The following is a 27,726-nucleotide window of genomic DNA, read 5'->3' as shown; positions in this document are numbered from 1 at the left end:
TTTTCCATGACTAATTAAATAGATTTAGACTACAGAACTCGACTGCAAAACTTTTGAAAGTGCACATGCTCAAATAGAATAAATCATAAGAAGAAGAGGCTCAGCTAAAAAACTTCAATAGTACATTCACTAAACACGAGTTCTCTCATGGAACATGTCACTCCTAATCAACAGCCATGGCTTCCGAGACCCCACCAGCATCCTCCATTCCGTTCTTCTGCTCTTCTGTTGCCACTCTCATCTCCTCAATCAAATTCTTCTCATCTTCCTCTATAGTGTTCTGTAACTCATCCACCTGTTGAAATGTTAAACAAAAGATGAGGAAAATAAATGAGTACACTGGACATGTGCATTCAATCTAATGCGGCAAGTGATCAAGCAAGCAGCAACAGAATTTAGAAGCACTCTATTACTTCATTGCCTGATTGACCAAAATATGCGAAGAAACATTTATCAATTAGATAACACAGATGCACGAACTACGCATTGAAAAGACATGGATTGGCACCTGAAACTGCGCTTAAAAAGAATGATGCGATAAAGTATACAGAATGAATAATCGATTGAATTAAACTAAAAAGGAATTTGAAATTAGTTTCGAAACATCAATAATCGATTGAATGCATCTACCTTTGTGATAATAATAAACTTGTAATTAAAATGATTAATATGGTCTAAATCAATAATTGTTTTGAGCACCTTCCTTGTTTGTTTTGCACTCAACTTCTAAGTAATCAATAAGGAGGGCATCAATGATATCATCACTACTATTTATGTTATTATTAATGATATCATCATCAATATTATCATCATCATCAAAATAAACATCATACAATGGTGGGCAATTTCAGTCCACATTTACCTCATCACAAATAAGATTATTGAAATCTTCATAATACTCATTCTGATAAAAAAAAAAAAAATTGTCTCCTTTACTCATGCTTTTGAAATGAGTTTTTAAAACTAGTTATGGATTTGTGATCACTCTTCTTATGATCCTCCGATATTTTTTTTTCATCCTAATCGATAAGATAATTATTTAACTTTCCTCTGCATGATTATTATCTCCGGTTGAAATGTTAATTTTGTAATTAGTCTCTCCATATTTTCTATCACCAGCTCCTGAATATTTCTCTCTATATGAGGAATCTCCTCATCCTCTTTAATTTATTTGAACATGTCTTGCTCCGCAACCTCTTCTAGCCACAATTATTTAGTAGCACATAATAAATAAAATAACATGGGATTGCAACACATATAAAGCAAAAACCTGGGATCGTTGGGCTCTGATACCAACTGATATAGATAGAAGTAACACAAGAAAGATAGCAAACATAGGAGCATAAAATTATGCTAAAAAATGGATCACTCAAAATCCTTAATTCAAAATTTTATTCATGAACATTTTCTTTTCAAGTAGTCTCCTCAAATACAAGTAATTAAATAACTCTATTTATACTAGAAAAAAAGGCCTAAACAAACCTAGAAAAATAATAAAAGAATCATAAACAAAAAAAAATAATCTTAAATCAACAATGAAAATATAGAAAATATTGAGTATTATCGGAAGCTCTTTCCAATCTTTGATTGCTGCGATATTTTAACCTTATAGGAAACAAAACCTCTAGAATCTCCTAGCAAAATTTTAGCTCGATCCAACAATCATATCAAAATTTATTCTCATTAACATAAGATTGTATATTTAAGAAAAATCTCCTGCTTCAACACCACAATAGAGCTCCCCTTATCAAACCCGTTTACACTAAGGTCGACTAGTTTTTTGGTCGAAATCAGTATTTGCATTTTTCACTATTGTCTTTTTTCTTTGAATTTTGCTATTGATTAATAAATCAGAAGCAATTCACTATCAATTTTGCAACAAAAAGACATAATCAATGAGAAAATAATTTGATAACCAAAATGAAAAAAATCACTAAGTGATTTATGAGTGTATGTACAATGAATTCTGCATAGTATAACCTCTATCTATTTTAGTTTTTTCTAAAAATTAAGGTCAAAACAAGAGTCTAAAATATTCCAGTATAAAAAATTAGGAATTAACTCTTAAATGAAACACTACTTCCTTTAGAAAAACATTTGGAAAAATAACATGTTTAATATGAGAGTGTTTGAAAGTGTGGCAGCGGTTGCTTTTCAAAGTGTTTTTCATTCCAAAACACATTAAAATCATATTTTTTTTTATTTTTTAAAAATTATTTTGACATTAACATATCAAAATAATTTGAAAACATTAAAAACATATTAATTTAAAATATAAAAAAATAATTTTTTTTAAATGTTTTCAAAAGGATTTCCAAAACCTTGTTGAGAATAGCAAGTTTAACAATTTTATTTAGAAATCACTATTTTCAATTGCGACTTTGTAAAAATCGTTATTCTCAACCACAAAATAATGTTATTTTATTCAAAAAAAAATTCTAATGGTATTATTTTACTGATTTTTTTAAAACAGTGCGAACTTTAAAAAAAAATTATTTAGGGCGCTGTCCTTGATAATTGATAAGCTGGGCAGCGCAGGCCCATTCTGTCGTCTTCATCAACTATTTATAAAACGTGTGTTTATTAGTGTAGGAGAAACAACGAGTCACATTATCCGATGAACAAACAGGTGTTAGACTCTCGTTCATTACTTCAGACAATATATATCAGCCATTTAATGGAAAACGAATAAAGGGTTCATATGGGTACCACGTGGATTGTGGATAAGATAGTGTTATACACAGTACAAAAATCTATGACCTACATCTTCAAACTCTTAATTTATAAATTACAAAAAAAAAAAAAAAAACACATGAAGAATTCATAATTGCATAGTCTTGCTGTTTTTTGGGATAATGTTGGAAATATCTTGATGTTTTCTTTTTAATGATGATATGCAAGTTAATGGTAGCGTTTTTGGATGTGTTTTTTTTTCTTCACTCTCTTTTTTTTATTTTTCCTTTTTTAAAATATAAATGTGTTATTTAATTTATTTATTTTTGTTTTTAATGCGATCCTTATTTTTTTTTATTGTTATTTCTTTTATTATTGATTCTTTCTTCAATTTCACCCCTTGTCATTTAGTTTTATTTAATTTTTATATCAAATTTGGTCCTTATTTTTTTAATTTTTATTTATTTTGTTTTGGATAATTTATTTATTGTATTTTTTTATATTTTATCCCTTAACATTTAGATGATTAAGAATTTTGATTAGTTATTTTTTAGGGTTTGCTTTGTATGAGGTTAGTTCTGATCTCATAACCAAGATCACAGGTTTAAAAGGTTAACACGAGTTAACTTGTTTTTATAAGTTTATTTTTAAAATTGATTTTTTTTTCAATTTCATTATTTAACATTAGATTTATTAGAAATTGATGTTCGTGCTTTTTTTTTAATTTGATCAATTTCAAACCCTGCATTCACAACTATTTTTTCAGTTTGGTCCTTGATTTTGGATTTCTTCACCCAATCTCAAAGGCAACACTTTCCCTCTCTCGGTATCACCAATAAGATTATCTCAATCTTATGTCTATAGTCGCAGGGATAACGGGTTAATCCAAGCTGACTCAATTTTTTTTATTTCTCTTTTTAATTAATTTTTTTTCAATTCTACCCTTTAACATTAGGTTATTTAATGAATGAATTTTATAATTTTATTTAGTTTATTTTTGACGAGGTTATCCTTATATCATGATCAGATTATAAAATTGATATACCAACTTAGGGTTTCACTCACGTGAATATTTCTTTTGCATTATTTAACCTGTAAATCTTAATAAAATATTTACAGAACATGTTTGGTTTAAGGACAAGTTATTGGTTGGTCACTATGTTTGGTGATTTGTTTTCAAAAATAAATCAACAAAAAATGTTTTTTATTAGATGAACTTTTTCTCTCTCTAAAATTTGAAAAAATAAATCCATTTTATATATTAAAAAAAATGTTCTGTTTTTTATTCTTTCTATTATAATTCTCACCCATATTTTTACTTTTTTATTGTTTTAAAAGCTTATATAATAACTAATTAATTATTATAATATATTATATTTCATTTCTATTATGAATTTATTTATATATGGGGAATATGGGATTGAACAAGAAGCTTTAATGTAAATAAATCACCAAAGCGTTCAATGGAAATATTATTTGTCCTCCACCATTTTGAATTTGTTGAAAGATTCAAGGAAAATATACCTCTAGATCACCAAAGCGAACCTAAGAATTAAGATTGACAATTTAAAGAAAAAGGTGGTGATATATTATCTCGTGAACACTTATATTTATAGTAGAATTATAATAAATAGATCCTTTAATTAATTACAAATAGTTTTTATTTTAATTATAATTTTCAAAATCAAGAGAGTAACTCTTCGTAACCTAGAAAAATTCGACAACATTAATTGTTCTATTAGTTTTACAAGCTAGCTAGAAACCTTATGTTCCCTATTTCTATTACATTTCCCTATTTCGCATGTAGACATTAATTTGTTTAAGTTCACGTTTTAAAAGTACTTTGTTAAGTTTAAACCTTTATGTTATGCTAACATTCAAGGCTTGAACTAAATTAAAGGTAGTATAAAACATTAAATCATAATTTAATATGTTAAAACCAAAATTAATGTTACAAAAATAAATGTATTATGTTTCTCAAGATATTCACTAATAGTTGGAGCACTATTATGACAATGTATATCTTCTCGATTTCATGAACATTTACAAAAGTTTATCAACTTGTTTTCATGTGTCCAAGCAAAACAACTCGGTTCCTGACATTTAGTGTCCATATCTAGCTTAGCTTTCTTGCTTCCCTAGTTAGATCCATTTTTGCTCATAATAATCGAATTAAAACTTTGGCTTATTGTATTTCATTCCTCGAGCAACTAATCCTTTTGTTAGGAATGAGTTGATTAGGCAAATAATTATTTATATTTATTTTGTTGGAACAATAGTTTAGGCTTGAGCCTATTCTCCAATGGAGTTATGTAAGAAAACTTATATAATAAAAGTGTCGGATAGGGGAAAAGGGTGAAGAAATTAGTGGATAGCAGCTAGAACTAAGGCATTCATTGTAAGTTTTTTTTAAAAAAAATAAATAAATTCTTGTAATTTTATAATTCTTTTAATTATAATTAAGTTTTGTTTTGTAGGAAACATATAATACTATAATGTTTGAAAAACATGGAGGAGACATTTCCACGCATCCTACTCACAATCCTCAATTGTGGGTTGGAAGTTAGAGAGCAATTAATAGACCAGATAAGAATCGAGTTTATAGGATGCAAATGGCATCAACTAGAGAAATAACATCATGTTGTACTGCTTCAACTCTAGACACATAATAGTCTAACCCAAGTTAGTCGATGTTAGAATTTCAAGCAAGGGTCTTATGACAGGTTGAGGAACGAGTAGCAAAATTAGAAGAACAAAATAGAAGGAATTGAGAGAAAATGATGGACACTACCAGAAAATTGATAAATACAAACGGAAATATCGAGAGAATATTTTTGTTGGTAAATTGCCGACGAATTCTACCGATGGAAATACTCTCTCGATATTTACCGAGGGAATTACGGCGGAAAAAATAATAATTACAACAAAGCAAAAAAACAATGACGTGCCATTTTTACCAACAAAATTACCGACGGAATTTATTCTATCGGTAAAATCCATCGGTAAATTCGTTGGTAAACTATGAACATTGTTCATCATGACAATTACAAAAAGAATCACCAACAAAAAATTCTGTCAGTATTTTCCAGAGAGCTCTGGAAATGTTCACTTCCCAATTGCACTGTTAATTACTGTTCTTTATAGACAAAATCACCGACGGATTGAAAAGTCGTCGGTGTTATTTGGCGGTTTTCTGAAAAATTTTGATTAAATTAAAATTTTAAAGTAAATATGATAGACGAAATCACCGCCGGATTTAAAAGTTGTCGGTGATATTTGGCGGTTTCTGGAAATTTTTGATTAAATTGAAAATTTAAATTAATTATTACTTACGGAATCACCGACGGAATGATTAAAAATATTAATATTTAATTATCCATCTGTAAAACGCCCAATAAAAAGCCTAGAATTCCTAATTTCACAACAGACGGGGCTCTTTTCTTCTTCTTCTTCTTCTTCGTCTTCCCCATATGTAAAAAACATCAATATCCATTTCTTTCTCTTCTCTTCTCTCCTCAACTCCTTCTCTTCTCCTCCATGCTCAGGTATTTATTCTTCTCCTTTCTTCTTCTTAGTTTTTTTTTAATTAATATACTTTATGAATTTTTTTTTTTCTCTTCTTAGTTTCACTTGCAACCACATTAAGGTAATATTTTTCTTTTTTCGTGTTATTTTATTTTATTTTTAATTGTTTTTGTTCTTAATAATTGTATGAATATTGTTGTAGGATTTTTTTTCATATGATTTTCTTCTTCTTTTTTCCAAGCGTTTTGAGTATTATAGAGTGTTGATTTATATTAATTTAATTATTTTATAGTTTTGTAAAATGGATTTGTTAAAAAAAATATTTTTAAATAATTACCGACGGAATTACATACGGTATTTTTCCGAGGGAAATACTGATGGAATGAAGTGGATAATTTTTTTTTTGCACGCCTTTTTTGTCAGTACATCCATCGGTAATAATATTTTTTTTATTACCAACGGCCAAAAAATTACCGACGAAAGATTCACAGACAAAGCATTTCCGTCGGTGATTTCGTTGGTAAATTAATTACCAACGGGATGATAGTACAAATACCAATGGAAAATTCTGTCGATAAATCTAAAGATTGTGGTAGCGGGAATACATGGCTTTATATTATCCCACTCCTCATTCCAATCCTTTTAATCAGGATTCCCCCCCCCTTACCTCCACCTTCATCTGTGTAGCAATGTATGTATTGTTGTCAAATTATTTTTTAATGAATATTGAAATAAAAAAAATTGATGCTCAATAAAATTGGTAGTGTTTGGTTTTATTGTGATTTTTTTTTGTTTTTCAAATTAACAACTACATAACTAAAAATATATATATTAAACTTCAACCGGAATCACTAACAAATGTTTTTGTCCATCAATGATTCCATTAGAAATATAGGTACTATTTCATCATAAAGTTTTTCGATGGAATTAGCGATGGACATTATGTCACCAATATCGTCGCCTATTTCATTGGAAAAAACTAAATATTGCTGATGGAATAGGCGATAAAACATTTCATCAATAATTTATTTAGTGACACAATGACTAATGAAAGTTGGTTGGTGCATTTTATTTTTTGGCACCAATGTTTCGTTGGCATTACAAATTACCAACATAAATGCCAATGGATAGCAAATCCCTGAAAAAAATAATTTCTACAACGTGTTTCTATCGGTAAGTCCATCAACAATGTAAATGGCTGAAAAAATAAAGTTTACTCACCGAAAGAATATTCCATCGATGTTTTTCAATTGTCTGGCGGTGAAGTTTTGTTATTTAGGATTTGGCTTGCCTATAAGGCGAGCATCCTCTTAGCAAATTATAAGGGAAATATAAGAATACATGCTTCCCTTATAATTGATTTCAACTTGCTTTTCTAAGATAATATATCTGCTTTGAAAGCAAGTTCTTTACAAAAAACTTCTGATGCAGTCAAGCTAACAGGTAATTTTGAGTAGTTAGGTGCAGGTTTACCACAACTAGATGAGAATTTGCCCCAGATAGATCATGCGAGTGGCATAGTAGATGCATTTATGGATCGATGGGACAGGTTTAGGTCTAAAAAGAGGTCTGATCACACCAGACTAGGATAACAGCTCAAAAGGGTTAGACTTTTTATTCGGCCGTTGGATTATGCTCAAAATTTTATAGGAGTTTTCAGAGGTTGTTTTTCATATAATAATACTATATTGCTATACGGACCATCGGATCTTCAGATATCAAAAATCTCGTCGAGATCACCTCTGGTTTTGATAGTTTTTGTGATTTTTCCTTGTTATTTTTAGATTTCAGGTTATGTTTGGATTTTATGTTTTTTTCCTTTGTAATTTCATATTTTTATTTTTTATCCCTACTTATGGTAGGGTTTCTGACTTATTTAAAACTTTATAAACCTTCTAAAATGATAAATTTCATTATTATTATTTAGAGAGGATAAGCTTATGAATTTGTAACTCATATCTACATGTCCTTTTCGCTAATAAAAATATGTTTTTTTTAAATTATTATATTTAGCTTCAACATGTATCAACTTCTATTGCTAAAAAATGTTACAACATGACGAAAAAGATGTTTAACTTATTTGATGATTGTTAGGATCTTGCATGATCATGGAAAGAGCAGTACACCCATAATTGCTCCATACCATGCATAATGAACACTACACCATTAAACAGTTTTACCGACGGATTCATTCCGTCGGTGTGAGGCGCGCTGACCGTAGGTAAAAATTTTATCGTCGGTAATTTCTCATTCCATCGCTATTTCTGTCGGTAATAAAAAACCAAACACCGACGGTATTATAGACGGTGAAGTGCGCCAAAAAACAATTTCCCGCGAGAACTTTACCGACGGAATAATTTCGTCTGTCTTTTCAATGGTAATCACCGACGAAATATCTGTCGGTGATTGTGGCATGGGTGGTAAATATCTCAGAACTCTCTGTCAAATACCAACGGAATATATCCGTCGATAATAGTAATGGTAATCACCGACAGAATGTATCCGGCGGTAATTGTGGCATGGGTGGTAATTGTTTTGTAACTCTCGGTAAAATATTGACAGCCTGGTTCCGTCTGGAAATTCGTCGGTATATATTTAAAATATTTTTTAAAAAATTATTTATTAATAGTAAAAAAACTAAATAACCAAATAAAATTGTATTAAACATTAAAAATAAAGAAATAATGTTAAATAATATTCATCCAAATATTCATTATAAATTTAATGTGTTTCAAAAACAAAATTAAACTAGAATAACGGAGAAGCTGGAGAAGGAGGAGGAGGTTGGTTGTTCCCGGGACCGTGTGGCCAAGAAGGGGTTGCACATGTATCATCATCCATCCTTGATCTCATCTCCATGACCATTTGACGGAGCTGATCATAATCTATCGAGAGTCGTTTATATTATTGTTTCAAGGCCACGAACTCCTCAAACTGGGTGCTCAATACTGATGGAGAGCTCCCAACGGTTGAGACACTACAGGCCGACCGCAAGTTTTTGGCCCTAGTGTTGGAGAGCCCGTAGACCCGATTTTTATCGGGTCCACCAAATAATCCTACCTCCATCCACAAATCCAGATCGAAATCCGGATAGGTCGAAGGATCGTCCCCATATCTCTCCCTCAACCGGCTATTATAGGTCTCCTGAATTTTTTTTAAAAAAATCATCATATTCAATTCAAGAAAATAATAAGTTACGAAACAAAATGATTGAACGAACATACCACGAAGTGCTGAGCACGGTTGTCCACGAACTGTTGCACCCCCTTTTGGCGGTCTTGACTTCGCACGTGCATCTCTACAAATAGATCCATTGGACTCGGCTCACGTCTAAGAGACGTAGCCTGTAAGGAAAAAAAGGTTGCAAGTTAAATATATTTATAAGCAACAACAAATTAATTAATGATATATTTCATTTAAATTAATCTTACCATCCGCTTCGCATGTGCGCTGAACAGGACGGAGCCACCGGTGTGTGTGGTCACCGAACCATGAATTTGCCGGTTCTGGTTGTCGGCACCAGAATGTTAGCGTCGTGTGAACCGCTCAGACGTCACGTGCTCAATATATGCCGTTCATAAATCCCTCGAGATGAATAGCGGTTTGAATTCCTGCCAAACCGCCACCTCATTCCATCCTTCAAGACCGTTATCCCTCGCGTATCTTTTTGCTTTTTTTTTGGTATCGTACCAAAAATCATGCAACCTACTTCCATAGTAACAAATTAGAATTTAGAACATAAAATTATAAAACAAAAATAAATATTATTTTCGATGTTACCTAGTTGCCGCGTGATTCTCTCATACCCTTCTCACAACATTGTTGTTCGCGTTGTCCCACTCAAATTTATGTTGTGTATATAAATAATTCATTTAAAATAAAAATAGTACAAGATATAAAATTATAAAAATAATTTATTAAAAATAACCTGGAAATTAAAAGTTAACACCTACCTGAAATCGTCGAAACCATGCATCGATATTAGGTCTCCACTCAGGATGTCTGGAAACCTGACTCCATTGAAACAATGGAATCTCCATCGATGATTTAAACGCCGATGTTATTGTTCGGCCAGCCTCAATGTTTGTGAACCTGAAATTAAATAAAATTAATAAAATATTAATTAGTTGTTCATAAATTATGTTATAAGTATATAAAAAAACTAAAACCTAAACAAACTGACATTGAAAGGTCATCCTTCCATTGTGCCTGGTACTTACTGGTGAATTGACCCCGCTGTGAAGGCACACCGTCTCTGCGCTGTGAAACTGCGCTAGAAGAGGCAGCATCACAAGTTGGCGCAACTTCCTCGCCGTAATCAGCACCTAAGGATACGTCCTCCTCGCTGCTAGAAGAACTAGCTACAACCGTCTGCTGACAACGTGCTGTAGATTTCATTCTACGCATCTATATAAATTTATATGAATAATTACATAATTAACTTTGAGTATTTAAAAAAATTCAGCAGCACCTTCCCTATACTGGAGACTACCCACAATTTTCAAACCTGCAAATCTTTACAATAACCACAACCCAATTGACTCCATTGGAATATCTTATATACAACCTAACATCTATATATTTTCAACTAACATCTATAGAAATGCATAAATGACAATTAAAATTGATGGAAATAATAAAAAAAACATAACAATCAATAATAGAATAAAATTATCAAATAATTATTACAATACAAACAATAAAATAATTAAATTTTCATTCAACACATCTACACAAATTTATATGAATAATGAAATAATTAAATTCAATTATTTAAAAATATTCATCAGCACCTCCCCTATATTAGAGACTACCCACAATTTTCATACTTCATACCTATAAATATTGATAATTACACAAATATTGCAAAATCAACTCAATACAACCTAACATTTATAGAAATTCAACATCTATATATTTTCAACTAACATCAATACAAATTCATAAATAACAATTAAAATTAATCAAAATAATTAAAAACATAAGAAACAATAATATCATAAAATTAAGATAAACCAATTAAATTTAATTATATATTTCAATTAACATTTTAAAGGTAAATTCAACAATAACATTTAAAATTTAACAAAATTTTCAAGGTATTATGGCAATACAAACAATAAAATAAATTTAACAAATTAAAAGAAAAAACTAAATAACACTACACAAAACTAAAGAACACTACATAAATTCAAAATAAATTTAGGAATGAAAAATGTTACCTTAATAGTATGTTGATTTCAAGATTTTATCCACAAACAATACACAAAACAAAGAACACCACACAAATAAACATAATTAAAATAAAAAAAAAGTAAAAAAATACAAAGATAAAGAAAGAAGAATACATACCTTTTAATATGTTGAAAACTACCAACAAAAACAATAAAAACTCTTGCAAAAACTTAATACAAACAGAGAGGAGAAGAGAAGAGAAGATGAAATGAGGAGCGGAGCAAAAATGAATCATGGAGGGGGGGGGGGAGGGTTTTATACAATAATTTTTCCGACGGAATTACCAACGGAAAATAGAATAATATTTTTTTAGGCTGGCATTAAATTCTGTCGGTAATTTGCCGTCGGTATTTAATTGATGTTCGCACCAAAAATTTTGAAAATCCCTCCATATTTTTCGACGTCCGTCAGCAAATCCGTCGGTAATTGTGCATCAGAGCACGCGCGCATTGGATTTGCCTAGGTTTGGTTTTTAAAACGGATAACCAATCAACTCTTGATCGATCATTTCTAAAGGAATGGGTGTATGTGTAATAAACTTGTTGGCGTTGCTTTGCGAAAACAAAGACGTCGTTTACGTTGCGGTGTCTAGCTTTTAAGTTGATTTCAACGAGACCATAGTGAGGATCTACTCTGATTCCTCTGTCAGTTATGTCATACCAATAGCATTTGAATAAAAACACTCTATTCTGCTCGCTATGATATTGCAATTCGATGACCTCTTCTAATCTACCGTAGTAGTCAACTTCAAACTCACTAGAAGTTGATCCCTTAATACAAACACCGTTGTCGTCTTTCTTCCATGCCCGTATTCTTCAGTATGAAAGACATATCCATTGACAAAATACATGTTATAGCACTTAACTTTTCTTTCAGGGCCCAGGCTTAGTAAAGACAGTGAAATAGCAGCACTACCTCTCATTTGGTAAACCTTGTATATCAAATACAACAATAATCAATAAACGGATATTCTGTAATATTGACGTACAGTTAATTACATTGCAAGAGATAATGAGTTTGTGATAGGACTTACATGTGTTCTAAACCACGTGGCAAATTGTTCATCTTGTAATTGAAAGATCTGGGATTCGATCAGCTGTGAGTTATTGGATAGTAAGTATCGTCGATGTTGCCTGCAAGGTTGTTCCAAATTATATTAGTTTATGGTATCACAATGTATAAATAGTACACTCTTGACAAAGTTTAAGTCAAACATCTACTTACTTAATAAAAGGTCTCAGTTCATCGCAGTTAAATAGGACATAATTGTGTGCTTGTCTGAACTCTATTTCAGAAAAATATCTTCCCCTTACGGCATTTTTAGGTGGGGGTCGTCCAGGATTGGAGAATATTGACAAGTTCCCACTTGAAGGCACTTCACCACCATCATCATGCCGTGGAACACGATTGATCCTCGTTCTCAAATGAGGTTCGAAATAGTATGAGATAAATGTTGAGATCTCCTCAATAATATAGGCCTCACATATTGACGCCTCAACATGCACCTTGTTCTTAACTTTTTTTTTTTAAGATTGAACAAGTACCTGCATATATAGAATTAATAAAAAATTATCAATTAAAAAAAATTAAAAAACGTTTAATTATGAATTACATAGCAACTGTAATATCTAACCTCTCGAATGGATACATCCATCTGTACTGGACTGGTCCTCCAACTTTTACCTTAAACGGTAAATGTACGGGTAGATGCTCTATTGAGTCAAAAAATAATGGAGGGAATATCATCTCAAGTTTGCATATTGTCTCGACAATATTCGTTTCAAGCCTTTCAATGTGATCAACATTCAACTTGCTGGAGCATATATCTCTGAAGAAATGACTGATCTCCGTGAGTGCATCCCATATCCTTTTTGGCAACAAATCACGAAAAGCTAATGGGATGAGTGTTTGCATAAACACATGGCAGTCATGACTCTTCATTCTAAATAATCAGCATTCCTCCGTATTAACCAACTTGATATGTTCGAGGCATGTCCATCGAGGAAACGCAGACTCTTAAGCCATTTGTAGACTAGTAGTTGTGCTTTTTTCTCTAACACGAAGTTTGCTCTTGGTTTTGCAACCCGTGACCCATCACAAACCAACTCCATATTTTTACGGTTACAGAACAACGCTACATCCAATCTAGCCTTGATGTTGTCCTTTGTCTTCCCCTTCACATCCATGACGGTGTTGAAAATGTTCTCAAACACATTCTTTTCAATGTGCATGACATCAAGGTTATGGTGGAGAAGATTGGTATTCCAATAAGGAAGCACACAAAAGATACTTTGCTTCACCCAATTATGGGTCAAACCAAAACTAGAAAACTTCTGCTTACCTGACTGGAGACCAAACACAATGTCACCGTACTCTGACACAACATCATGCAATTCTTCACCAGAAAGATGTGGGGGTGCAACATCCTATTCAACTCTGCGAACAAAGAAATCATTTTTGTTCTTTCTGTACCTGTGATTCGATGGCAAGATATGACGGTGACAGTAAAAAAAAAAGCTTTACCCCCGTTTGTTAGCGTGAATGCCTTGTTATTCTCCGTACAGTATGGACATCCTAGTTTTCCATGTGTGCTCCAACCAGAAATCATTCCATAAGCTGGGAAATCATTGATAGTCCATATCAAAGCCGCTCTCATAACAAAATTATGTTTCCTCGAGATATCATAAGTCAAAGCTCCAGAGGACCACAACTGCGTCAACTCATCATTCAATGGTCGAAGACAAACATCTATATTCCGCCTCGGATTGCTTGGACCTGGTATGACCATAGATAAAAACATGAACTCCGGCCTCAAACACATCCCCGGTGGCAAGTTATAAACCATCAGTATGACCGGCCAACAAGAATAAGGAGCAGCAAATGACCTGAATAGGTTGAATCCGTCTGTACATAACCCAAGACGCACGTTCCTTGATTCAGCTGAAAGTGGGGATGCACACTGTTAAAGTGTTTCCATGCTTTGCCGTTAGAAGGATGCACCATCACTCCATCAACCGTATGATGTGATTGGTGTCATGTTATGTGCTCAGCGGTCCTTGGTGACATGAATAACCTTTGCAGTTTAAGTGTGATTGGGAAGTATCTAAGTTTTTTATATGCTACGAGAGTCTTTCCGCTGCCAGTTCTGGGTTTGTAACGGGAATGCCCACATGTCATGCACTCGATCAGCTCAGTATTTTCAAAGTAGTATAACATGCAGAAGTTAGGGCACATGTCAATTTTCTGGTATCCTAAACCGAAGGGTTTCATCATGGACTTGGCAGCATAGAAGTTCTCTTTCAGCCTGTTCCCCTCAGGTAAAATACTTCTCGCCCATTCGATAATCTTGTCATAACCGGCCTCACTCAACTCGTGATCTAACTTGATGGTGAACACATGTGTTATGACCGATAATTTTTTGTGGTTTGTGTAGCCATCCCATAATGGTTCGTCAGAATCTTTCAATAGATCAAAAAACCTTGCTGCATCTGCATTAGGTTCTTTTTCTACGATTGGACATTCTCTGACATTACCTTCACTCATTCTCATTGCATCTATAACCATATTCCTGTAAGGATTACTGCTGTCATTTCCAACTTCATGTATGTTGCTAGCACTAGAAGTTGACCGAACCACCCTTTCTACCATGCTCTCATTAGGGACAAATAGTTATCTGTGTGCATACCAACACAGGTAATCCTCCATGAACCCTTTAGTTAGAAGATGTATTGTTACAACATCTTGATGCAGAAACTTTTTATTTTTACACTTCCTGCATGGACACCTAATACCGCCATCAGTAAAATTCCTCGGGATAAATGTTGTGAAATTAATAAAACCCTAAACCCCGTTACAATAATCCATCCTCCGCAATCCTTGGGGTGAGTCCCGATACATCCATGAATGATCATTCATGACTTCTATCGAACCTCTATAAAATTATGACGACAACATGTATTAATTAACTACGTTGCGTAAATAAACATAACAAAAATATTGGTTTACCCCGACATTATCCAACAAACTAAAAAAACACTTATGTTAAATATTCATTATCAATTATCAACTATCAACTATCAACATCCATACAAATTTATACATATATAAATTTACGGAAATCACAACTTCGCAATAGAATTGATAACAATTAAAATGGACCCGTTAAACAAACTATTATTTATTTCATCACAACACATCTAATTCGGTGTAATTCAAACAAAGTTTCAACAATTTACAAACAAATATAATTTAACAAAATCTAAAACAAACTATAACAACTACAAAATTATACATTCTTAATACAAGTTTCTTTGACAAATAACAATCAAACAAGTACATACGTTAACAAAATACATATACTAAAAAAGTAATAAAATTCACAATTAAATGTTAAAACTAAAAAGGATATATTTACTTACAAAAAATGATAAAATCCACAAGAACGGATGTTGTGACCACGTACGAAAGTATAAGAAACTTGAGTGCTTGTGTTGAGAAGAGGGGGAGAGTTGGGATGGGTGGTTAGCTGCAGTTTGGGAGGGGAGAGGTGGGATGGGGAAGAAGAAGGAGAAATAGAGGAAGAGAGTGTCGGCAGAGGGTATATATTGGCTTTTACCGATGGAATCACCGACGGACACCTTCCATCGGTATACCCGTCGGTGATTCCACCGGTGAATGTGCCACGTCACTATACGGAGATCCAGGTTTGAATCCCTCGGTCATTCCGTCGGTATAAGCGTCTGAAAAAAAATCCACGTCATCACACCGTTGCAACATTCCAAAAAACTATATAATCTGTCGGTGATACGGTTGGTATATACCAACGAACTTATTTCGTCGGTATAGACTGACCGTATCGCCGACGGATATTTTCTGTCGGTATATACCGACAGATGTTGAGATGGAATTATTTCCATCGGTAAAAATTACCGATGAAAAAATTCTGCTGGTAATTCCGTTGGTTTTCGCCGATTTTCTGGTAGTGGAAGGGCTTTCAAGTAATTACATTAAAAAGTTTTGTCTTCACTTGAATTCTAGCTTAACGTCTCACTTTCAAGTTTTGCCACATTTTTTTTTTTTTTTTGAGGTGATAGGATCCTCAAGAAATGAATGGATATGAAAGATTTAATATTTCATGTCAACAATATATTAAAAAAAAAAAGAAATTGGCCGTTTCGCTAGATGATCTCTATATAAAGTCACATGAGCAACACCAGAATACCACAAAACACTTGCATTGCTCTAAACAACGTCTCTCTCGCCTCAGATCTCTAGAATGTCGAGCGTTAACTTGGTAGTGATGGTGGTTGGGCTGCTGGTTTTGGCTCAGCAGTCCTTCCAAATGAGTTTGAGAAACCCTGTTGCTGAGACAAACAATTGCAAAATTGATTTCACTCGTTTAGGGCTTGTGTTAACTTCTGGTAACAACGAAAAGGCCCTTCAAGACTCTGGTCTCTTCACACCTGATGCTGAAACGCCTTATGTTGACATTGCGGGGAGAAGGTTCCACATTGGGACACTTAATGCTCGTTATATTGTATATGTTAAGATCGGGGGAAATTCTGTAAGATTCCTCGTTTCTTTATAATCTTTGTTTCTTCATTGCACTATTTAAATATTCAATATATTACACTGTTGCTGTCCATTGCTAACTGCAACCAAACTTAGGTAAATGCTGCCATTGCTGTGCAAATCCTCTTGAATAGATTCCGTATTCATGGAATTATTCACTTTGGTAGTGCTGGGAGCCTTGATAAAGAAAGTATAGTGCCAGGTGATGTTTCCGTGCCGCTTGCTGTTGCTTTCACAGGAGCTTGGAATTGGAAGGTAATTTTATATATATATATATATATAGACACACACACACACACACACTCTGTGAACAATGGTGATCGAGGACATAATATTTGGTTCTGGAATTTACCATGGAGCATTTTCCATGAAAAAAAAATATATAACTACCCTATATATTTGGATGACTTGAAAGAAATTTAATTTAATTTTCTGGGTTTAAGTTGTATGTTAATTATAAGACACACACATCTTATACGTAACCAGCTTTAATTTTTACAATGGCGCAGAAATTCGGGTCAGATGAAGGGACGCTGAACTTTGGCGAGTTTAATTATCCAGTGAACGGAGAGAACTTGTTGGCTAGCGTAGACTATGATAAATAAAATTGTTCTCTAAAGGACAATCACCGCAGGATGTTTTCTGGTTTCCCAGCACCACATCCTGGTATAGTGCTGCCACTCAAGTGCTTCAGGTTTGTCAATCTAATTTTGATCCTTCTTCTTTATCAATAGACACACTGTATTACATACGCTTGAATAATTTCTGTGATTTGCAGGATTTGGAGTTGAGACAATGCTACGATAGAGTTTGCCTACCTTCCAAGCCTAAGATTGTGTTTGGAACTAACGGCTCTAGTTCTGATTCTTACATTAAAAATAAAGCATATGGAGATTTCCTTCACAAAGTTTTTAACGTCTCAACTGCCGATCAAGAAAGCGCTGCTGTAGCTTGGGTTAGTAAGAAGGAATAATTTCATTGAACTCAGAAAAGTTTTCTCTAGTTCATGTGCTCGGCTAACTAGTTAAAATTTATTGGTCATTTGATTTGCAGACATCTTTATCAAATGAAAAGCCATTCATCGTGATCCGAGGTGCTTCCAATGTAGCAGGTGAAGCAAATCCAGGATTATCGCCTGCTAGCTACTTGGCCTCCTACAATGCTTTCCTTGCCGCAGCCAAGTTCATTGAGTCAATTCCTACGCCACGTCTGGCTTGTGAGTGATGGGATTTTGTATCTGCTTCTGAGTCGTTTGAGTGCTATGAAAGAGATCGATGACCGATTGCACTCAAATGAGCAGAACTGTGTTTGGCCTACTAAATTAAATAAACTCGAATAAAAATGCTATGAACTTTCTCCATTATATAACGTATTGGATGATCGATGGATGATTTTAACATTGTCAAGAATCGGAAAAATGAGGTTTCTTTAACAACTTTTGCAATGAAAAAGTTGTTTTTTAAGTCAAAATTTATTATGATCATCAATTCATGTTTTAATTAAAAAATAAAAAATAAATATGAACCAATGACTTTTACACACATAAATTTAGAAATAATAAATTTAAGAAAATTATATGAAAAATAGATATTTTATTCTCATTCAATATTAACAAGCAAATTATTTTAAAATTTATACATTTTAAGTTAATACATAATTATTCTTAAAGAAATTGCTAATATTATCATAAAAATCTCTAATTCTCTTAAAATTGACTTAATTGGATCCATAAATATTATTTTAATAAATCAACTTCAAGAGAATTTTATTCACAGAATAGAAAAAGGAAAAAAAAATTGTTAATGGATCTTGAACAAAACATCTAAGCTCAAGTTATTGGTTCTATTTCAATGAGCAGATAATCTTCTAGTTCAAATTCTGACACATTTAATGGTCAAAAAGTGGGGTTTAAGTTTTATACAGCTTTAAAAATTCTTATTTACTCTTGAAAACATCATAAAAACATGATAAAAACCTTAATAAACTTATTTCTAACATTAAAGCACTCTCTAATCATTCTAGAAACTTGAGATCCAACCAAATAAAAACAGCTTTACTAGTCTCGATCTACTTTTTCTAGTATGTTCAAAGAAAAAAAAATCATTTTCAATTAACTCCTCTATCCAAGGTACCATTGACATCAATATATACTTTTTATGTGGTTGGAATGCAGTCGAATAAATTATTTCTCTCTCCTCTTCTTTTTCCAATGACTTTATCTCTTCACTCTCAACACCAAAGGCTAAAATATAATAAAAATAAATAAGTTTATAATTGAAATGTGCAAAATTAAAAGCTTTAGAGACTAAACTTATTTTTTATATATAAATTATAAAACTTAAAACCATAAACAATAAAAAAACAAAAAGAGCTATTTTAAATTTTAAATTTGGTCACTATTGTTTCAAATTCTTGAAAACTATAAACTAAAATTCTATTTTGTAATATTCATTTTAATGTCGGGTTCGGGTTGTTTCACACCGTTAAAGCACAAAAATTACAATATAATTGTAATTGAAAAGTAAAAGTTCATTTGCCATAGTTGTATAATATTTCCAAAACAATAAAAAATAAGGGATAAAAACAGTTGTTTTATAGCAATCCACAGTGCAACTGTTTCTATATCACAGTAAATGAAACAAAGGTATAACATTTTAATTTAGTTTCTTTACTAGTCAAGGAATCCAAGAAAAATAGTGTGCATGCATTGTGAATACACTTTTTTGCATTATAAAATATTTAATGGAAAATTGAAAAGTTGATAACTACATTTAATAAAATAAATTGACAAATATATGAATCAATATATTGTAAAAAAAGTTGTTAATATTAATTAAAGTCTATCACGGGAACCTAATCTTTCTTTTAAAGAGTAAAAGATAGACGTGCATGTAGATATTTTATCTTGTGCCACAACACCCTCATCAATTTTTTTATTTAATTATATTGAAATAAAAATAGATTTTTGTAAGACAACTAATGATTTAGATTATGTATACAAATGTTAATTTTTAGTCTGAATTCACTTTTTCATAATAATATTTGTTTTTAACAAAAATGATATTTTTTTAGCTATGTGGTTTAATGCATTAAAACTAAAAGTAATTAAAATAAATATTTGAAAATATTTTAAAGACTTCAAATAATACAAAAAAAAAATGTTTCTCTTTAATCAAAATCCCTTCTCTTATTTTTTTCTTGACAAAAACATGTTTTTTTAATGATAAATATTCTTTAAAAAAAACTATCATAATCGTCATAGAAAGGTTGATTAAAAAAACAAAACAAATCATGGATTGATAATTTTTAATTTAAATTATTTAAAAATACAAGAATTATAAATTTGAGAAACAATATGTAAAAATTTATAACAAGAAACAACAAAATAGATTAACAAGTAAATATTTTAGAAACTTATGCATATTAGGTAATTAATGTATAATTATTTGTAAGTAATTGTTAATAACACCATAAACTTATATGAAAATAATGGCATAATCGAATAGTTATGTAAATCTTTTTTTAATAAGTTTATTTAAAGAGAATATTACTATAAAAAAATTAAAATAGATTTCAGTGCATGAAAACTTAACTTCAAGAGATGAAATTAAAAAGAAATGAACAATGAATTTAGCAATCGAATTATAAACTGTGCAAAACTATAGGAACTAAAATATAAAAAATGACAAAAATAACCAGTAAATGAACAATAAGCTGTGTGTGTGCAATTTTTTTTTCATAGTGAAATGCGGTTGTGATTTAGTTTTTTGGTTAATAATTAGTATTTAACCCAAAATCTAACCAAAACCATGTTAATAATCAAGCACCCTGCCCATTGGGTTATTCCTCTATTTTCCCGTTATCTCTTCGTCTATATTCAAGGTAATATTTTCTCAAATTTTATTCATAGTTGCTTAGTTAGATATCACAAAGTTTTGTATCTTTTTCAATAATTAAAGTTTGATTTTGAGAACTTTATTTGACAAAGTCTAAATTTAACATAATTTTTTTAATTAGAGATTAAATTAATTGATTTTATGAATTGCTTGAGGTAAGATCATACTATATTGATACTCAAGTATCTTTTTCACTCTTTTTGATCTTTCAATATCCACAAATGAATATCGATCATTCTAAGTTATGGGATTATATATTTGGTTTATATAAAACCCCGCTCTATTTACTAGTAGTTTTTCTTTTTCTAACCACCATTAATGAAGTTGAGATCTAATTTAACAAATTTGAGCCTAACCATTTTTAGAAATTTAAATATCATAAGATTTAGGAAAAATTACAAAAATGCTCCAATAATTTGATTTGAATTTCACTTTCTTTCTATTTTTTCATAAATTACACTCTACATCCTGTATCAAACAAAAAATTCAAATAAAATACATTATTGAGGATGTAAACTATTATTGAACATATAAATTATAAGATGAAAAGTGTAATTTATAAAAGTATAGAGAAAAAGTGAAATTCAGATCAAACTATAGAAGGGTTTTTATAATTATCCCTAAAATTTATATATATTTGAATATTTTAAAATTTATATATATTTTGATCCCACTTGAGGAAGTACTGAAAAACCTTCAGACATAAAATGGATTTTTTATAACTGCATCCTTGGTGGGGTTGTGGAGTGACTAGGTTAGTCTCTGATGAACTTCACTAAGAAGCTAAACGTTCACCTGAAAGAAACACGGCATCACCAAACACGCAAATAGCCTTAGAGTTATTTTTGATATACTTAACACCAAGGGCGGAGCTAGGAATTTTTCTAGCCTGGGCTATTAAATAAATATATAATTTTTTTAATATAATTTAGTAATTTATTTACATGAATTTTGGAAGTTAACAGTAAAGTTTTAATTCAAATACACTGCCCAAAATATTAAAAAATAAATTTGAAAGTACATAAAATTGAAGTGAAAGTAAAAATAAACCCACTATTAAAGTTACATTCTTCAATGTTTTGTAGAATATAATTCATCTGTAATCGAATCTAAATCGATATTGTAACAACCCCTCAACCAGGATAAAATAACAATCTCATGTTAACTGGAAAACAAAATAATTAAATTCTCTCTCTCTCTCAATTCCTCCTTCCTTCACTTGATTATTTCTTAGATTAATGTTTTATAAGTTGGACTTTGTAAGTTTACAAGGTTATTCTCTCACTATTCTTATTTTTTTCTTGGATTTTTTTTTTATGTTTTTCCCTTACTTTTCTCTCTTTATCTCTCGCCTTTTCTTTTCTTTCTTTTCCTATTCTGCTTCTGCCCTATCGGCAACATATAAAAGGAAGAAAAAACTGATTTGTTTTATTTTTTAATGGCAAATAATCATTTTACCCTTAATGAGTCGTTTTGCTTTTATTTGACGGTCCTTTTTTTTTGTTAGCACTACCAAGCTCTGTTCATCCTAAAATTTTAACCAGATTTTATTTAATATATTTTAAGATCCCTCATAAACTTTCAGCTCAATCTGATGGTCGGATTGAAAACTACACTCAATAACGTAAAACTGGTTAAATTGTGATTTTTCATCAAATTTCTTCAAAAATTCTGAAATTTTAACCCAAGATAAAGCATCATACCAAAAGGCTCCATGCAAATTTTCAGAATTTTTAATATCTCAATCAATAATTATAAATTATTTTTACATAAACTAGTTAAAAAATATTGATAAAATCTTGACCTCGACTATAGTTAACACCCAGGCCTTTACATGCCTTCGTCCTTGCTTAACACTTGTTCAAGGAATGGTAATGGCGAGGGATATAAATACATATAAAAATGACTGTGGTGATTTGCAAGAGCAGAAAATTTAAGGGGTTTTTGGAGAAATCTCGCGTGAACAGATTGAGAGTGGTGGGATTTTTGGGGTCCATTCACTTGCCTGCCTTTTGGATAAGAGTTGCTAAATGGAAGCCATCAAAAGACGAAGCACGTTTCCTGCATGGTGTTTAAGAACCATATATATATATATATATAAATGTTTGGCATTCTGAGCGAATATTAGTTTTTCTTTTGTGGTGCATCTTTGCCGTCCTTCCTTTCACTGTAATTCAGGAGCGACACTCTTCCTGTCATCGTTTTCGTGGGACCAGGTCGAAGAACACAACATGTTTTCTTCCTTCCAGAGGCGCATGCATTACTTACAAAGCCGACAAAAGTATTTACTACACCGAATGACATTAGATTTACAAAAAAATCTTTCGAATATTCAGGGATATTCCTGGCAATAAAATCCCAAATAATAGATAGTGATGAGGTTCGTAACTTCCATTGGGACTGTGGGCCAAAGTTTATCTCTTATATAATTAGTAATTTTTTTTAATTCTACTAATCTAATTGATTTTTTCTAGTAAAAATCACTGGTGATTAATGTCTGGTGCCGATAAAAGATCTCATTCAAGAACACACACACCTTGGATCCTGTCCAAAGCAACGATGATAGGGATCCGAGATAAGAAGGAAAACACGCGTAAAAAGCAAAACCAGTAATCAACTCACCTTTGAAATAATTCCATTGGGGTAGTTCCTAAACCTCCATTGTTGCAGCCTGCAAATCTATTCAATGTTAGTTCTTTCATCTGCACTGACAGATGGACGTAAACAAAAAGAGAGTAAGAAAAAAAGAATAATTTGATCGGTTTGAGGTGCAGAGAATCAACACCGTACTCAAAGAGCTTCCTTGGCATCACAAGTCATAGGGATCTCACACCAGATCTCCTCTTTGAAAAACTCACATATTAATTTTTCCAGTTTTCAACACCCTTCCGAAACCCACCTCTCTAAAAACTCTATGCCAAATCTCCACAATACATTTCACACTCGAAAGAGAGAGAGATTAGAAGGAGCTTTGTCTTTTTTATATAATTTTATGTCTGACTTAGCTAGCGAGGAACCAAGGTCTTTTTTTGGCCTTGAATCCATGGCCACCACTAATCTTGAACTAATGTTCATGTGGGAGAGAGGGCAAGACGTTGAGATTAAAAAAACATCCGGATTAGTGTTCGATGTTGGAGATCATAAGTCTCAAGATGTTAATGATGCAAGTAGAAGATGTTCACAAGAGTTAAAGGTGGCATCCCACTCTTTTTCATAGATTGAACACAACCCACTTCTTTAATTCAAGTTTCAACCATGATGATGCCTGTGTTCAGTTCATCGATGCCTTATGCATAGAATCATTTCGGCAAAAGCTCAAATTGGGTTTTAAAATCTTAAGTTTTAGGGATATTTTGGATTATAAATTTGGGTTTTCGTGATTCGATATGAAAAGCTCATTTATATTGAATTTTGATGCAAAATGTTTATGTTTTTTATTTGCTAGTAGTGTTTTTAAGAAGATGATGAACAGTATACAAGAGAAAGGTGTGGCCTTGTGATACATCTTGTTGATGTTTTTGCAGCGTTTGATATAATCCTTAGAGAGAAGTTGTAAATCGTCAATATTTCACTTATAATAGTACATTTATTGACAGAATTTACACATGCCGACTCAATATGCCGACTATTATTAACTTATATAAATAGTTGACTGTATACTGAAGTTTTTAGGAACATAGAAGCAAAGTATTGCTGACGCGTGGAATTTTTAAAGTGGAATTTTTAATTGGCACTAGTCTCATAGATCTCTCAATTAGCTCTACTACCCGTTAATACAGACAAAAACAACATAAAAAATAGAGTAAGCACAATAACATAAAATTATACTGAAAAAAAATTAATATAAAAACTCTAATTTTATTATTGAATGTTTTATGTTCAGACCGTCTAACATTGTTGCAAGTTTACTACTCTCTAAATAAACTTAAAACTTAACTAAACTAACAAGGAAACCCAAGAAAATAAAAAAAAACACATCCTAAATAAAATTAAGAGAAAATGGTTTTAAATTAAATAAAAAAAATACAAAAATATTGCAAAATTCAAAAAATAATTGTTTGGAATTATTTGAAAGCCTTCTTAACATCTGATTGCTATCTTAAAATATTATGCTTTATGGCCTCTTCCAGCTGGTTATTTAGTAGTTCACAATAAACAAAATAATTTGGGATTTCAATACATAACAAGCAATACCTTAAAATTGTTAGACTCTGGTACCACTGACACAAGTAAAAACAACACAATAAAAGGAAAAGAAAAGGCAACATGAAATTCTATCTAATACGATCCAATCACAAATCATAATTCAAGATTTTATTACTGATCTTCAAATTTCCCTTTCGCTCATGTATGTTTGAAAAAGAATAAATTTTGATACCCTCAATTATAAAAATTCTCAAAGTACAGAGACCTATAATGTTATCATCTCATTTACCAATTATTACCTATTGTATAGGTTTGCGTGGAGTCTTATTTTAATAAAATTGTTTGTAAATCATTTTCCATGACTAAATAGATTTAGACTACAGAACTCGACTGCAAAACTTTTGAAAGTGCACATGCTCAAATAGAATAAATCTTAAGAAGAAGAGGCTCAGCTAAAAAATTTCAATAGTACATTCACTAAACACGAGTTCTCTCATGGAACATGTCACTCCTAATCAACAGCCATGGCTTCCGAGACCCCACCAGTATCCTCCATTCCGTTCTTCTGCTCTTCTGTTGCCACTCTCATCTCCTCAATCAAATTCTTCTCATCTTCCTCTATAGTGTTCTGTAACTCATCCACCTGTGGAAATGTTAAACAAAAGATGAGGAAAATAAATGAGTACACTGGACATTTGCATTCAATCTAATGCGGCAAGTGATCAAGAAAGCAGCAACAGAATTTAGAAGCACTCTATTACTTCATTGCCTGATTGACCAAAATATGCGAAGAAACATTTATCAATTAGATAACACAGATGCACGAACAACGCATTGAAAAGACATGGATTGGCAACTGAAACTGCGCTTAAAACCCAAGGTTAAACTGACGATACAAGTTTTCTGTCTCCATACGACACAGGTTGAAAGTAACAAAGTAAAAGTGCACACATATGTAATAATGGAAAATGTTGTCAAATAGGCATATTATATAATTTAAAAGCTTCAATTGATAACTTCTTCCTCCTCTTTCCTCTTCGATGTTAATTTGCATCATGCTCTTCCACAACAAGGTAGAACCCAAAGCTCAAACCATGGCACTTGAGTCACTTTCTAGAATCGTTTCCTCTCAATACAAATTCAACTTTTATTATTGACATGACACTATTGCACTCATGGTTAACTGCCACAAACAGCGCTTGATAATCCTGTAATTAACAAGATTTCGTGTTTCCAGGGCAAGTCCAAGGTTCATATAAGTTTTCCTATGTGAAAAGGGAAGGAATTAAGAATGGGGATCCACCACAGCACAAACTTGTTATGAATAGGAAGCCTAGATTACACAATCTGAGATGAAATACATTGCTGGAAAAAAAGAATCTTGAAAACAAATGGAGTAGAAAAAAACTGAATTGATGTAAAATAAATGAACCTTTCACCAAATTTTCAATCAATAAGAAACAAGAATGACAAATTTATGGAAATTGCCACATACCACATGCAACAAGAGAACGAATTGTTTCTTTCGAAGTTCCAGTAACCTAGAACTGGCTGTATTTTCTGCCTCCAAAGCAGCAATTTCTTTCTCCAAATCCGTTATCACCTTCTGCATAAGTGACCTTGGAGGCTGCGTGGCGATCAATTTCCTTATCGCCTCACATTCCTCCTTATGCTGCCTTTCAATTTTGCTCTCCTCAAGCTGCTTCTTTAAATCTTCAATATCAGCCTGTGCCTGCAAAATCTGCCTATTTATGTCATCCTTCAACTCATTAAAATTCTCCTTCTCTCTTACATTAGAATCAATAACAGCTTTGCTCTTGAGTAATGGAATCTCGAAAGTAGACAATTCCTGTAAAAAAGCTTTAGAAAGTTTGACACAGTCATTGTAATTATCCTCATCCTTCTCGATCTCGGAAACATACGAAGCAAACTTCTTCTGAAGTTTCTTCAGCGGGGGTTCACCCCTTGTAGTGGTGGTGCGGGTGAGTAGCCTATGTTTTATAATTACATCATCTTCGAGCGGTCCGAATGCGTAGTTCGCCGCTACTGTTTCCCCTCTTCCAGAAATCTTTCTTCCTTTCAACATCTAATAAAATCCATGATAGTTCATTACTGTTATTTCATTCTAAGAGTTTTTATTTTAATTGATAGCTAATTAGAATGATGCGATAAAGTATACAGAATGAATAATCGATTGAATTAACCTAAAAAAGGAATTTGAAATTAGTTTCGAAACATCAGTAAACCCTAACCAGATATGTGAAAATGACAATCAAAGGGAGACAAACCTAATTAGGAAACGCCGATAGCTGCTGCGGTGGCCACCGGGGGAGGACTGATTTTTTTCCGGCGGTCAGATATGGCAAGAGCTTTTCGATGAGCTGGAGAGCTGTGTGAGTGTGAGAGAGAAGCGAAAAGAGAGGCAGAGTATTCGCCGTATCAAAGACCCTTATTTCTCAAGTGTGTAGATTATAGACTACTTGTCGGTTGTGACTTTAATTAGAGTTATGTTTTTCTTAGGTACTTTTAAGATAAATTACTCACTGGTTTGAGCGTACAAACCTTTTAATTTTCACTAGCTCCTTGGACACTCGCAGGTTAAATCATTTTTTAAATGGAATATAAAAATATTAGGAATTCTGAAATTTAATGCACATTATATAATGCCCTTTTAAAATAA

The 27,726-nt window shown here is 32.1% G+C and overlaps 2 protein-coding genes across 3 annotated transcripts; one reads left to right on the top strand and one right to left on the bottom strand.

Annotated features, from left to right (window-relative positions):
* On the bottom strand, nt 1–27,515 carry LOC7493911 (THO complex subunit 7A). 2 transcript variants are annotated; one of them, XM_052446586.1, is made up of 3 exons: nt 27,335–27,515; nt 26,542–27,132; nt 1–295 (listed from the first exon to the last, which is right to left on the bottom strand). In XM_052446586.1, the coding sequence occupies exons 2-3, from the start codon at nt 27,130–27,132 to the stop codon at nt 164–166; spliced, it is 723 nt and encodes a 240-aa protein (XP_052302546.1). In that variant the 5' UTR covers nt 27,335–27,515; the 3' UTR covers nt 1–163. The 2 variants fall into 2 exon arrangements, with proteins under 2 accessions (XP_052302546.1, XP_002319257.4); XM_002319221.4 differs by lacking the exon at nt 1–295 and adding an exon at nt 25,446–25,689 and having other exon boundaries at nt 27,335–27,512.
* On the top strand, nt 16,647–18,364 carry LOC18104186 (bark storage protein A). Its single transcript, XM_006375932.3, is given in 6 exon segments — nt 16,647–16,996; nt 17,101–17,259; nt 17,514–17,604; nt 17,607–17,698; nt 17,783–17,959; nt 18,058–18,364. Coding segments are annotated over 6 exon segments (978 nt in total). The 5' UTR covers nt 16,647–16,708; the 3' UTR covers nt 18,229–18,364.
* Nucleotides 27,516–27,726: the final 211 nt, after the last annotated feature.

The sequence above is a fragment of the Populus trichocarpa genome, chromosome 13, assembly GCF_000002775.5.
Source record: "Populus trichocarpa isolate Nisqually-1 chromosome 13, P.trichocarpa_v4.1, whole genome shotgun sequence".
NCBI lineage: Eukaryota > Viridiplantae > Streptophyta > Magnoliopsida > Malpighiales > Salicaceae > Populus > Populus trichocarpa.
The sequence above is the reverse complement of the archived record's forward strand: the minus strand, read 5'-3'. Positions and strand labels throughout refer to the sequence as shown.

Bases quoted from the DNA above. Each gene is read 5' to 3' on its own strand.
- LOC7493911 (XM_052446586.1), bottom strand. From the start codon at position 27,132: ATGTTGAAAGGAAGAAAGATTTCTGGAAGAGGGGAAACAGTAGCGGCG. The intron at 296-26,541 runs GTATGTGGCAAT...ACATTTCAACAG, and splicing joins TCGTTCTCTTGTTGCATGTG to GTGGATGAGTTACAGAACAC.